The sequence below is a fragment of the Euprymna scolopes genome, chromosome 10, assembly GCF_053919585.1.
Source record: "Euprymna scolopes isolate OS-2025 chromosome 10, ASM5391958v1, whole genome shotgun sequence".
Classification (NCBI taxonomy): domain Eukaryota; kingdom Metazoa; phylum Mollusca; class Cephalopoda; order Sepiida; family Sepiolidae; genus Euprymna; species Euprymna scolopes.
In genome coordinates this window covers 155830316-155844418 of record NC_136491.1, presented here as the reverse complement: position 1 = coordinate 155844418, position 14103 = coordinate 155830316, and the positions used below count along the sequence as shown (strand labels likewise).

General features: G+C 37.6%; 1 protein-coding gene across 1 annotated transcript in view; it reads right to left on the bottom strand.

Moving 5' to 3' along the window:
- Positions 1 to 14103, bottom strand: part of LOC145286323 (protocadherin Fat 4-like) — a 342844-nt gene that overhangs the window by 200171 nt on the left and 128570 nt on the right. The window contains exons 18-19 of the mRNA XM_080135245.1: positions 9650 to 9778; positions 6010 to 6068 (exon numbers count right to left, since the gene is read on the bottom strand). Coding sequence (XP_079991371.1) covers positions 6010 to 6068; positions 9650 to 9778 — 188 coding nt within the window. The remainder of the gene's footprint in view (positions 1 to 6009; positions 6069 to 9649; positions 9779 to 14103) is intronic.

The window sequence follows — 14103 nt, the reverse complement described above, 5'->3', positions numbered from 1 at the left end:
ATTTAAGATCAGGAGTAATGGTCAAGCCCAGAAGCTTGTCAAAACTTAAGGCCTCCTGAAGACGAGACCCATTCATTTCAATTGATGACAAATGTGGATTAGAATGTTGATGATGTAAAGAGAGAAGCTTGGTTTTAGATGCATTAAAAGTAACCAGCCACTCCTTTCCCCATTGTACTTCGTGCTCAAGATCAGAGGAGAGAGAATTGGAGAGAACTTGGTCGTTTACTGTCTTAGATGTGGTACCATAAATGGTAGTGTCGTCAGCATAAATGTCTACAAATGATGTAAGGATATGATTTGGAAGATCATTAATGTAGATCAGGAAAAGAGTTGGGCCCAGGATGGATCCCTGTGGGACACCGGCATTAATACTGTGAGCTTCTGATTTTTGCCCCTCAACTACTACTCTTATGAACCTATCAGAAAGAAATGATTTAATAATTGAGAAGACTTTTCCAGCTATACCATAGCTAGCGATCTTATGAAGTAAACCTTTATGCCATACCCTATCAAAGGCTTTAGATATGTCAAGAGCAATTGCCCTAGAAAGATTGCCACCGTCGAGAGATTTGCTAATCCTATGCGATATAACTGTAAGGACATCTGCTGTAGATCTAGCAGAATGGAAACCATATTGAGTGTCACTAAGAAGGTTATTTTTGTTGAGATGGTTGATTACTTCTGTATTTAACACAGATTCTAGCAACTTACTCATGACGCACAGGAGACTTATTGGCCTGTACTGAGAGGGGGATGAGCGATCACCTGAATTCTTAAATACAGGGCATACTGATGAGATTTTCCGGGGAGATGGGAAACTATTCTCCTTAAGACAACGTTTAAACAGTTTTGTAAGTATGGGCGCTAGTTCAGGTTGAAGTTTTTTGAGTACTATAATTGGAATACCATCAGGGCCAGTTGCTTTACTCGAATCAAGGTTTTTGATTAGCTTGGCAACATCACGTACAGATATACGTATATCACATAGCGTGTTTTCTGATACAGGAGGAAATATTGGGGGTTGGCGGTCTTGGTCGCAAAGGGTAGAATTAGCTGCAAAGTTCTTGACAAAGAGTTTGGCTTTGTCTGATGCTGACGAGATTACCTCAGGTCCATTGATAATAGTTGGGATGGAGCACACGCTTCTGTTCAGGATTCTGTTTGCTATTTGCCAAAACTGGTGGGAACCAAGCCGCTGCTCAGCTACTTTGGACTTAACAGATTGAGCATACAACTCTCTTGCGTTCCTTATTACTTTCTTACAATGGTTGCTGGCAGTCCTGAAAACTGCTTTAGTTTTCATACATCTATTACGTTTGAAGCAGTGGAAAAAGTGATTTCTGTGCGCAATGGCAGCAGCACATTCTGGAGAGAACCATGGCTGGCTGTTAGGTTTTTGCTGAAACTTTTTAGAGGGTATGAAATGGTCAATACCTACAATTAACCATTCAGTTAGGTCTAATACTATAGAGGACACATCCTTTTTAAACATGGAATGCAGAGGTAGATCAGATATAAATGTACGGAAGCTATCCCAGTCAGCCTTAGTGTATCGATATACTGTACGATGAAGTGGTACGTCTGGGGACTTATTACATTTCATTTTTATCTTAATTGATACAACAGAGTGGTCGGAAGATCCAAGAGGCGACAGAACAGAAACTGAACATAGTTCAGGGCAAGTTGTGAGAAAAAGGTCTAGTAGGCTCGCATACTGGCCGTCATTATCGGGCACACGGGTAGGTTCCTGAACAATCTGAGTGAGGTCATAGGCAATGGAGAAATCATGACAGAACCTCCCCTCATCATCGGTCTTGTTTGAGTGGGTCAACCATTCGACGTTGTGAACATTGAAGTCTCCACATACGTGAATGTTAGCTGAAGGATAAGTAGAAAGGACTTGGTCAATTTTCTCAGATATGCTTTGAAAGATAGTAACTCCGCTGTTGTGGGGGCGATAGAGAGTAAATATAAATGCAGTAGTGTGAGCTAAAGCAACCCGGAAGCACATATAGGGTAAGTTAGGATCTTCCCTGGAGATGTCCCTCCCACATGGAAAGCTTGGGCATGTGGTGCAATGGAGAATAAGGTGGCTAGTTTATTTTAATGCATTTAAAATCAAGCTTCTCGCTTTCCTTCATCAATGCTCTGACTCACATCTGGCCCCTATTGAAATGAATTGCTCTTGCCTTGAGGATGCATTATGTTTAGACAAGTTTCTTGATTTGACCTTCACTCCTGATCTGAAATGGAGCACATACATCAAATCCGTTGCCAAGGTTGCTGGAAAAATGGTTGGATCATTCTACTGCTTCAGCAGATATCTTAATGCCGATGTGATTTTCTACCTGTATAAGAGCCGAGTGCGTCCTAGGATGGAGAACTGTTGCCACATCTGGGCATGAACTTCTCAGAGCACCCTATCATGCCTTCACAAAGTTCAAAACCGACTTCGTAATCTAGTGGGTGATGCCCTTTTCTCTTCTCTGTAACCTATCTCCCACAGAAAAGACGTTGCAAGCCTGTTTCTGCTTTATCGTTATTTTCGTCAGTGTTCGACTGAGCTCCAATCTATGCCCCCCTTGCCAATCGTTCACAAAAACACTCGTCTAATCAAAATCACTATCAATAAATTCCCCCATTCTTTATTGGTGCCTAAATCTAAATGTGGATTCCATCAACAAAACTTCTTTCCTAGAATTGTCCATCTGTGGCACACTGTTCCGGTGGTCTGCTTTCCAGCTGACTACAATATTGTCGTCTTCAAGTCCAATATAAACAAATTCTTATTGAACTGTTCTCGTAAATAATCTAATTATACCAAATTTCCGCCAGAAATTACTATACTACTGTCCCAATGACTACGGTACACAAATTAACTCTTATCCTCGAGTCGCCTCCGGGCCTTAATATGTGGTGACTTCTTTGTAAAAAGAAAAAAATTATTCATGATCGCCGGCTACCTTCACTCAAAGATGAACTGCTCATAAGCATTTTGCAGCAAACAGACTTCCTTAATTCCTTTCCTTTACCGGTTAACAAAGATGACCAATAAAGTTGTTTTTATACTTATTCAGACGGTGGTATTTAAAATGAAAGAAAATACATGTCTGTATGGTGTATATGCCAGTCATAGGATGAAGATAAAAAATTCAACCTCTCTCCCACAGAAGAGACGTTGCGAGCCTGTCCTTGTTTTATCGTTATTTCCATGGCAGATGCTCGTCTGAACTCCAATCTCTGGTCCCCCCTCGCCAATCTTTCACGAAAAACACCCGTCTAGCTGAATCCACTGTGAAAAATTTCCCCCACTCTATATCTGTGCCTAAATCAAAACGCAGATTCCATGAACAAAGCTTCTTTCTTAGAACTGCACGCCTGTGGAACTCTGTTCCGTCTGCCTGCTTCCCTCCGGACTACAACTTGGTTGTCTTCAAGTCCAATGTTAACAAATTCCTAATGAACCGCCCCCTTAAGTAAACATTTCAGCAAATCTCCTCACTAACGTAATGTACTTGCAATAACCCTTATCCCTGAGTGGCTTCCGGGCCTTGATAAGTGGTGATCACTGTGTAAAAAAAAAAAAAAATCCCCAATTTAATCAAGTAGTTTTATTTTTATACAAGAAAAAATGTTCATCAGTTTCGATGAGGGTGAAAAAAGTGTTCAAGGAATCGATGGACAAGATCAGACAACCCTAATGCACATGGAAACTGTCAAAAAAATCACTGATTACCTCCCCTTAACCTTATTATGTTCCCTAGTAAAGCATGTCACTTATTGGTAAAAACGGCAAATTCGTTTTTCGTTAACAGAAAAAAAAACAACTTGATCATTTACGGCTTGTTATTACACGTGTTTTTATTAAGGTTCAAGCAATTTTTTTTAATTACATTTTCACCCCAAACAAGGCACAGTGCCACTCTGATGTAAGGGGCTACTATCAGGGACATGTGTTGCAAGAATACTATGTAGGGAGTTGAGCAGCAAGATGTCTGTTCACATTATACTTGAACTTCTGCATGTCAGTACAGTTTGGGAAGCAGGAAACCGGAAGAGAATTCCAAAGTTTAGCAGTTCTGGAGAAGAAGCAGAAGGCTTTCTTACATCTAGGGATCCATACTGTGTAGGGTTGGGACTTTGCTGCTTGTCGGGCTTGTCGAAAGTATTTTCGTCAAGGGGGTACAAGGGCTTGTAGTTAGTCAGAGCATCCACCATTAAAGTTCTTGTAAAACAGGCAGAGGGATGCAACATTTCATTGATGGGACAGAGGCTGAAGCTTAGATGACAGTTCAGAACCTATCAGGTTGGTGACTCTTTTGAACCCTGACTAGCAGCAGATGCACCAGCCCAAATGCGGCAATACACCATACATGGGCGAATGGTCACTTGTAGAGGTACAGGGTACTTACAGGCATAAGTAGCTTTCTAGCACGGTAGAGAGAGCCTACCTTCTTTGCAGCGGTCCTGCTCTCAATGTAATTGTTCCAACTCATATTCCTTGTGAACGTTAAGCCGAGGAGTTTGAAAGAAGTAATTTCAGGTAATGTATCTTTAGCCATAGCTATTGGTGGTTGAGAAGGTTTCTTGTAACTATTGAAGGAAACGAGCTTTTTGAATGTGACCATCCATTTTTGTCCCCATTCCACTACAGATTGGAGGTTTTCCTCTAGTGTTTCTGCCATTTCCTTAGATATGTATTCATTTGTTTTCCCCTCATATCTATTATAGAAAGTGATGTCATCAGCAAATATATCCATCTCAGAGGCAATTTTATCAAAGAGTTCATTTATGAATATTAGGAATAATAAAGGTCAAAGGATCGACTCCTGAGGTACACCCGCATTCATATTATATTGTTTAGGTGTACAACCTTCAAAGAAAACCTGGATTCCTCTCTTATTTAGGAAGGATTTAATTATGTTAAGTATTCGTCCAGTGATACTGCATGATCTGATTTTCCTTAAAAGACCATCGTTCCATACCCTGTCAAAAGCCTTAGATATATCTAGGGTTACTGCTCTACTCGTCTTTGCTTTGTCCAGTGTACGGTATATATGTTCAGAGATTACAATTAGGATATCTGTTGTAGAATGGCTTGCCTAAATCCATATTGTTGGCCAGTCAGGAGTTTAGCAACTGTAAGGTGATGGACTAGAGCTTGATTAATTATGGGCTCAAATATTTTAGCGAAAAGAGGGAGGGCGCTAATTGGGCAATAATTTAATGGGTCAGTTCTTTCGCCAGAATTCTTGTAAAGTGATACCACAGAAGCAGTTTTCCTGCAGTCAGGAAAGCAAGATTTGTTAAGGCATTTGTTGAAGAGTTTGGAGAGAACTGGAGCAACCTTAGCAGAACATTTTTTTTGTACAGCCGGGATGAGATTGGGTTAAAATAATCAGTTTTCCTCTTTATAGTCTATATAAATAAAAGAGTAGATGTACGTATGTGTGTCTATCTGTGTGTAAGTATTTATTGGTCACATAACGCTGACATTAGCAGGAAATAGTAATTATACATTAAGGATGGTTTATAACGAGTAAAATCTTTGGATGGATGAAAACGTGTACAGAGGTCGTCAAGTTGAAATGCAACGTGTCCATTTCAATTTGCTGACGTTTCTATTAGTTTGTGCATAGCTAAAAGTGGTTTAATTTTATAACTTTATTATCTCTCTGTTAGGTTAGCTCAAACGGTAGTGAGTATGGCTGGATCACTAAATGTTTTGGTTTCGATTCTAGCTGATGGCACTCAAGTCATTTTTTTTTAAATTTTGAAATCAGTAGTTGGCTCTGTAATAATAAGTTCGAAATCTGTATGAATTAAAATATATTTAAGAGTATTTTACTATTCGCAAGGTTAGACACATCCCTGCCAATTATCTATAAACTATAGAGTTATAATTCAAGGGAGATAATCTTGAACAAGATATGGCTTCTTATTACAGTTATTTTTACTGCGGTTTAAGTAATTTAAATAAAATAATTAAGTTTTAAATACACCGACCTATTTTCCAAAATACTGTATTTAATTGTGTTCCGAGGATGGAGATCCATATCAGTTGCCTGAAAGATAAAAGTATATCTGACTAAAAATATTACAAAAGCAAAGAATATATAAACATAACAGCACTCAATAAGTTCCGGCCCTAAGTCATAACGCCACAATATTTAGGTAAAATTCGACTCTGTATTCATAAACATAGTTTTCTTATAGTGTTTTATGCTGATTTCTCTAACAATTTGATGCCTTTTATGTAGAAAGATTTGTTTTGTGCATCAAAATATGCTTTAAAAATTTGTGAAAAGGAAAGATGGAGGAAAAGAGCTGGTTTGTACAGAAGACTTTAAATAACACAAAAAAAGAATTAGAAAAATACATTATGCAGAAAACCGAAAAAATAATAACCACAGCAAGAGATACAGAAGAAACAAACAAGATAGAAAAAGAAGCGACAAGGAATAAGACAAGAAAAGAAAAATGGGAAAAGAAACAGCTACATTTTTTTTATTTTTATTTTTTTTTTATTACATTTTCACCCCAAACAAGGCAAATTGCCACTTTGGTGTAGGGGGCTACTATCAGGGGCAACAACTACTGGGGTACTATGTAGGGATTTAGGCAGCAAGATGCCGGTTCATGTTACACTTGAACTTCTGAACGTACTGTTGAACGATTCTTAAGAATTACAAAAGATGAGATTAACGAAAACGCTTGGAAATAGCTACAAAAAGGAAACCTTAACAGGGAAACTGAATCCCTAATAACAGCCGCAGAAGATAATGTGTTTAGAACCAACCACATCAAAGCAAGGATCGACAAGACACAAGAAAACAACAAATGCAGACGCTGCGGACAATAAACCACATAAGTGAATGCAGCAAACTAGCCCAAAAAGAACATAAAAATAGACACGATCAAGTGGGGAAGGCAGTACACTGGCAATTATGCAGAGAATTGCATCTTGACAAATGGTACAAGCACAAACCAGCAGCAGTACTGGAAAATGAAAGTCACAAGATCCTATGGGACATGGATATACAAACGGAGAAACTCATCCAAGCAATAAGACCAGATGTCATAATAGTTAACAAGAAGGGAAAGTTCTGTCAGATTGTAGATTTTGCCATTTCAGCGGACCAGAGAGTGAAAATCAAGGAAACTGACACGTGGAGCAAATATACAGAACTGGCCAGAGAGCTCAAAGGGATCTGGAAAATGAAGAAAGTCAAGATAACATCACTAATAGTAGAAGCGCTAGGAACAATACCAAAAAATTTTGAAAAAAGAATGGGAGAAATTGGAATCAGAGGGATGGCTGAGAAAATACCATGGATAACAATAACTGCAGAAATATTAAAGAAAACCCTTGGATGCAGAGAGTAACGCACATGAACCACACACACAAACTGGACGCACAGAAACTGGACACACAGAAACGGTTAAAGAAACATAACATGGAATCATGAAAAATGAAACGAAATAATTGTAATTTTTTTTTTTGTTGTGTGTATGTGTATGTCACCCTAACCCTGACACCATACCAAATAAGTGGGGAGGATCAAGGAGGGTGGAAAAACCGAGGAGAGAAAGCACTAGCCAGACCTCTGCTGGTTGAGTGCAAAGAGAACTGGCTTATTGCCACCCAAATTCCAGTGAAGACCAACGAGAAATCAATGGTAAGCAGCCGTTGTGATAACGCGAATTCTTTTGCAAAGCTTATCTAAAGAGGTGGAGAGTACTGAAAATCTGGTGAGACTTGTTGTCACTCAGACTCCAGAGAACATCACAAGTTGTTCTCAAAGAGAAATCTTTGATGATGGCCTATGTGACTACTCCTAGTGAGTAAATACAATTTTTAAAAAAGGCGTCAGTTTCGTCTGATATCACACAAAATAGCCGTGAAGGATCAAGGAGGATAGAAAGCTCAAGGAGGAAGTGCACTAATCAGGCCTCCACTGGAACAGTAAAGAGAGGACTGAGATCTTGTGGAGACATATTGACCGCTGAATCTCAGTGAAGACCAATGATTGTTGCCAGCAAGAAATCAATGGTAAATAACTATTGCAATAATGCAATGTCATTTGCATGCAACAGTTATCGAAAGAGGTGGAGAGTTCTGGAAATATGGGAAGACTTGTCACCCAGAATCCAGGGAATCCCACCTGTTATTATCAGTGAGTAATTTTTTATGATGACCTGTGTGAGAACTCCTAATAAACCTGTAAATGTAGAGTTGATTAACAAAGAGACAGAACTGTAAAATCACATATAAGTAATATGTAAATGCAATGAACTAGCCTAAAAGAATACAAAAAAGAACATGATTGAAGGAGAAAGGCAGACCACTGAGAACTATGCAAACACTTGCACTTTAAACATGCACACACAAAAAAATGCGGATACATTACTAAAAAAAATAAAAAGCACAATCCTCTTGGACGTGGAGGTTCAGACAAACTCATCCAAGAAAAGAAACCTTTTATGATAATAATCGTGAAAGAAAAATTTGCCAAAATGTAGTTTTTGCCATCTCAGCAATTCACAGGGTGAAAAATAAAGGAGACTGAAAAACTAAGCAAATACAAGAAGCTTTTTTTTTTTTAACTCACGTTCACCCCAAGCAAGGCATATTGCTACTTGAATGTAAGGGGCTACTAATTGGGGCCATGCCTCAGAAATATTAACAAGATGCTTGTTTACATTATATTTCCGAATATCAGTACAGCCAGGGAAGCTGGTAGCAGGAAGGGAATTCCAATTCTAGCTGTTCAAGGGAAGTAGCTATTAGAGTAGAAAGCTTTCTGGCATTTGGGGACCTAAACAGTGAAGAGGTGTGATTTTGTTGCTAAGCGAGTTTGTCAAGGATATGTCCGTTGAGGGGACACAAGTGCAATGAGTTCATCAGAGCATATTTCATTAAACTACTTGTAAAACAGGAACAGGGATACAACATTTTGGTGATGGGACAGGGATTGGAGCTTAACTGACAAATTTGGAATTATTAGATTGGAAACCCTTTTTGCCAAAGAGCTTAAAACATGAAGAAAAATACTGTAATATCAACCCTTACAATTATTGATATCATAGTGATTATATTCTTATTCCCTATTCCTTTAAACTCTCTGGCAGGTTCCTTGTGTTTGCTTAGTTTCTCTGCCTCTTGTGTTTCACCTTGTGAACTGCTGAGATAGCAAAAATTACGATTTTCCAGGTCTTTCCTCATTGTTGACTATTATCATGCCAGGTCTCGATGCTTGGATAAGCTTGTCCGTTTGTACTTCCATGATGATTAAAATATTTCTATTCTCCACTACCGGCTCCTAACAATTATTCCATCTCTTATTCTTGAGTGGCATATCATGGCTGACGAAACAAGAGCACGCTACACACACTACACTCAAGATGAGAACAGTAGTCCGAAGAATCCAAATAATATGAATAACCAATCTTCATCCCAAAACTTCAGAAACGTCAGAATTCTTATTCAGAAGCGTTCCAACGAGTATTCAAACTTGATCCTAACAATTATTCCAATTCTTATTCTTGAGTGACATCTCGTCTGGTTACTATTTAGTTTTCCTGTTTATTCACAATTTCTATTTTTTAGTTAATTAATTTCACATGTAAAAAAAAGTTAACTTACCGTAACTGTCTTCACAACTGTTCCATTTGGTTTATTTTCCATAATAGCAGAATCATATATGGATTGTGAAAATAATGGATAATTGTCATTAATTCCCAGAATAGTTACTTGAAGAAAATGTGTACGAATCTGCAAGGAGATAGATAGATAGATAGATAGATAGATAGATAAAAAGAGTGGAAGAGAAAGCTAGAGAATAATAAAAAATAACATTCAGAATATAAAATCTATATCATATTCTACTTGTTCTTTCCTTAGTTTGTTTGTTATGCTTTGAAAAAAGCCAAATATAATTTTTGAAGGTCACAATGTTTTTAAAAAAAGACAAAATTCACGAAATTTGACTTTAAAAAAGGTCAATCTGGCAACCCTGAACAAGAATATGAGAGTGACCTTCCTTTGATGTAGCCTCGTTTTCGAATATCATTAGACTAATATATGATCATTGTTGTAATGGTGTGAGAAACAAACTCGTAGTAATTTTGACGTGCAATGGTTCTTCATCAAAGAAAGAAGCCAGTGAAATTTTACATAAAAAAGGGAACATTTGAAAGAAAGCAGCGCAAAAAAAAGAAGAAAAGAACATTGTCTGCCAAGAGGTGCTGATCTGAAGGATTAAATTAAAGATTATTTCTTATAATGTGATTTTATTATTTGTGTTGAACTATGTAGCACAATATTACTGAGTATGTATCAGTACTTAGTTTATCTCATTCAGGCCAGTTCTATATTTAAAATAAAATGGACAGTATTTTCATAGAAATGTTAATAAACTCATGTTTACTGCATGTTATTTGTTTTTCTGCTCAAAAAACATCTTTTTTTCTTTTTTTGAACTATCCAGAAAAATATCTGCTTCATCAAAACATATTTGTTGATTGAATATATTTCTTGTTCCATGGAATTTCCACACGTCCTTCTATTATGCTACCGCATTTCAAATGAAAGGGTGTCTCTCTATGCAGGAACTCTACACATTTCTTCCAGTCCTCAAGCAAAACAGCTTGAGGAAATGTAGATGAAAGAACCAATAACCGACATGACTTTAATCTTTCAACTCATGCCCTCCAATCCATCGTAATAAAATTTCCGAACAACTTCGATAATCTCAATATTCAAATATACTTTCTCCCCATCTGAGTTCTCATCCGTCTTTTCTTACACATTTTACAAATGAATTATCATTTCTCAACCTGTAATTTCACTGTACTACTTGTGTAACCAATGCTTACAAGAATAACAAATTGAGTTTCAGTTATCTCCCTTTCCACAAACTGAGCAGAACTGCCCTCTTTCTGATGGCCTTCCAGCACTAGAACCGCTGATCATGATTTTAGTCTGTTGCAATATTTTTTTTTTTTATAATGAGGATATGATTAAGGAAAATTGGAAGGTTCTGCTTATAGACATTGGCAATAGGAACTGACCAATCAAATAGAATCACATTCTGCTAGCAACCAATCAGAAACCGAAATCGCTCCATAAAAATATTGAGCTTTTCAAATTCCTGCACATAATTTTTCGTGTCCATACAAGAAAAATCTTTAATCTTTGTCTTCAAACTTTTAAAGTTAAAGATATATACAGATTAACTACCGACTTAAAACACTTTTTCATCTTCAAGACTTCTACTGATTAGCTATCCATCAGAAACTCTTTTTCATCTTTAGGATTATACAGATTAGCTACTCACTGTAAACAATTTTTTACCTCCAGAATTTATATAGATTAGCTACCCATTGAAAACTATTTTTTTTATCTCCAGGACTTATACAGATTAGCTACTAACCGTAAACAATTTTTTACCTCCAGAATTTATATAGATTAGCTACCCATTGAAAACTATTTTTTTTATCTCCAGGACTTATACAGATTAGCTACTAACCGTAAACAATTTTTTACCTCCAGAATTTATATAGATTAGCTACCCATTGAAAACTATTTCTTTTATCTCCAGGATTTATACAGATTAGCTACTCATTAGAAAGTTTTCTGGAATTAAACATGGATTTCAATTCAAAATGGTCTCGGACTTTCATACCCTATAGTTTTTAACTTTAACAAATAGACATTCCATCATTACACAGCAAGTATTAAATCGTCAGCATAATGTAACTCTTCAGGACAACCTGTACAAAACTCCCTGGATAACGCTTTCCAAGGCACTCAGGCATTCGAAGACCGTGAAAGGGCAAATTGGTAATAAGAATAATAACACTGATGAGGACAATAGTCCAAAGACAAATAATGTTAATAATAATGTAAATACATTGTATTTCTGTTGTGTTTAAAACTGATAGGGGCTGCACAGGCAATTTTTAAAAGGCCATAGTGCTCTTCTTTTAGGGTTACTGGCTTGACGCTCTCCACTTTCTGACCTTATGTCACATCTTCCTGCAGAAGGAAAGAAGTACTCAAGCTGGTTATCGAAAGTTCAACAGATACCTATTGAATATAAAGTACTTCTAAAAAAATGGGGTACAATATTCAAAAGGCATTAGTGACCGGTTCTAGGGAATAAGTGTTGAACTGGGTTGAAAGGATACAAAAGAAAGCATTGGTGTTAAGTAAAGTTAATGTCTCACCTAAGCTAGAGTTAAGACGTTAAAATATTTATAACATAAGCTTTTTACGTGTAATGTTGAAGGGAGAGATTTTTTTTTTTTTTTTTTTTACAAAGGCATCACCACATTATCAAGGCCCAGAGGCCACTCAAGGATAAGGGTTAAAGAGTGTACAGTAGAAATTGGTCAATATAGTAATCATTAGTAATGAAAATTTGGTAAATTTAATAACTTATATGGAACGGCTCATCAAGAACTTATTTACTTTAGACTTGAAGACAACCATATTGTAGTCAGCCGGAAAGCAGGAAAACGGAAGACAATTCCACAGGCGTGCAGTTCTAAGAAAGAAGCTTTGTTCATGGAATCTACGTTTAGGTTTAGGCACAGATAAAGAGTGGGGGAAATTATTGATAGTGTTTACAGCTAGACGAGTGTTTCTTGTGAAAGTTTGGCGAGGGGGGACCAAAGATTGAAGCTCAGTTGAACACTTTCCATGAAAATAACGATACATCAGAGACAAACTCGCAACATCTCTTCTGTGAGATAGAGGTTGCAAGGAGGAGAAAAGGACATCTCCTACGAGGCTACGAAGTCTATTTTGAACTCTATCAAGGCAGGACAAGTCCTTTCTAGCAGCTCCTGCCCAGATGTGACAACAGTATTCCATCCTTGGACGTACCTGGCTCTTATATAGATAGAGAATAGCATCAGCAGTGAGATATCTACTGGATCGATAGAAAGATCCCACCATTTTTCCAGCGGCCTTGGCAACAGATTTGATATATGTGTTCCATTTAAGATCAGGAGTAATGGTCAAGCCCAGAAGCTTGTCAAAACTTGAGGCCTCCTGAAGACGAGAGCCATTCATTTCAATTGATGACAAATGTGGATTAGAATGTTGATGATGTAAAGAGAGAAGCTTGGTTTTAGATGGATTAAAAGTAACCAGCCACTCCTTTCCCCATTGTACTACGTGCTCAAGATCAGAAGAGAGAGAATTGGAGAGAACTTGGTCGTTTACTTTCTTAGATGTGGTACCATAAATGGTAGTGTCGTCAGCATAAATGTCTACAAATGATGTAAGGATATGATTTGGAAGATCATTAATGTAGATCAGGAAAAGAGTTGGGCCCAGGATGGATCCCTGAGGGACACCGGCATTAATACTGTGAGCTTCTGATTTTTGCCCCTCAACTACTACTCTTATGAACCTATCAGAAAGAAATGATTTAATAATTGAGAAGACTTTTCCAGCTATACCATAGCTAGCGATCTTATGAAGTAAACCTTTATGCCATACCCTATCAAAGGCTTTAGATATGTCAAGAGCAATTGCCCTAGAAAGATTGCCACCGTCGAGAGATTTGCTAATCCTATGCGATATAACTGTAAGGACATCTGCTGTAGATCTAGCAGAACGGAAACCATATTGAGTGTCACTAAGAAGGTTATTTTTGTTGAGATGGTTGATTACTTCTGTATTTAACACAGATTCTAGCAACTTACTCATGACGCACAGGAGACTTATTGGCCTGTACTGAGAGGGGGATGAGCGATCACCTGAATTCTTAAATACAGGGCATACTGATGAGATTTTCCAGGGAGATGGGAAACTATTCTCCTTAAGACAACGTTTAAACAGTTTTGTAAGTATGGGCGCTAGTTCAGGTTGAAGTTTTTTGAGTACTATAATTGGAATACCATCAGGGCCAGTTGCTTTACTCGAATCAAGGTTTTTGATTAGCTTGGCAACATCACGTACAGATATACGTATATCACATAGCGTGTTTTCTGATACAGGAGGAAATATTGGGGGTTGGCGGTCTTGGTCGCAAAGGGTAGAATTAGCTGCAAAGTTCTTGACAAAGAGTTTGGCTTTGTCTCATG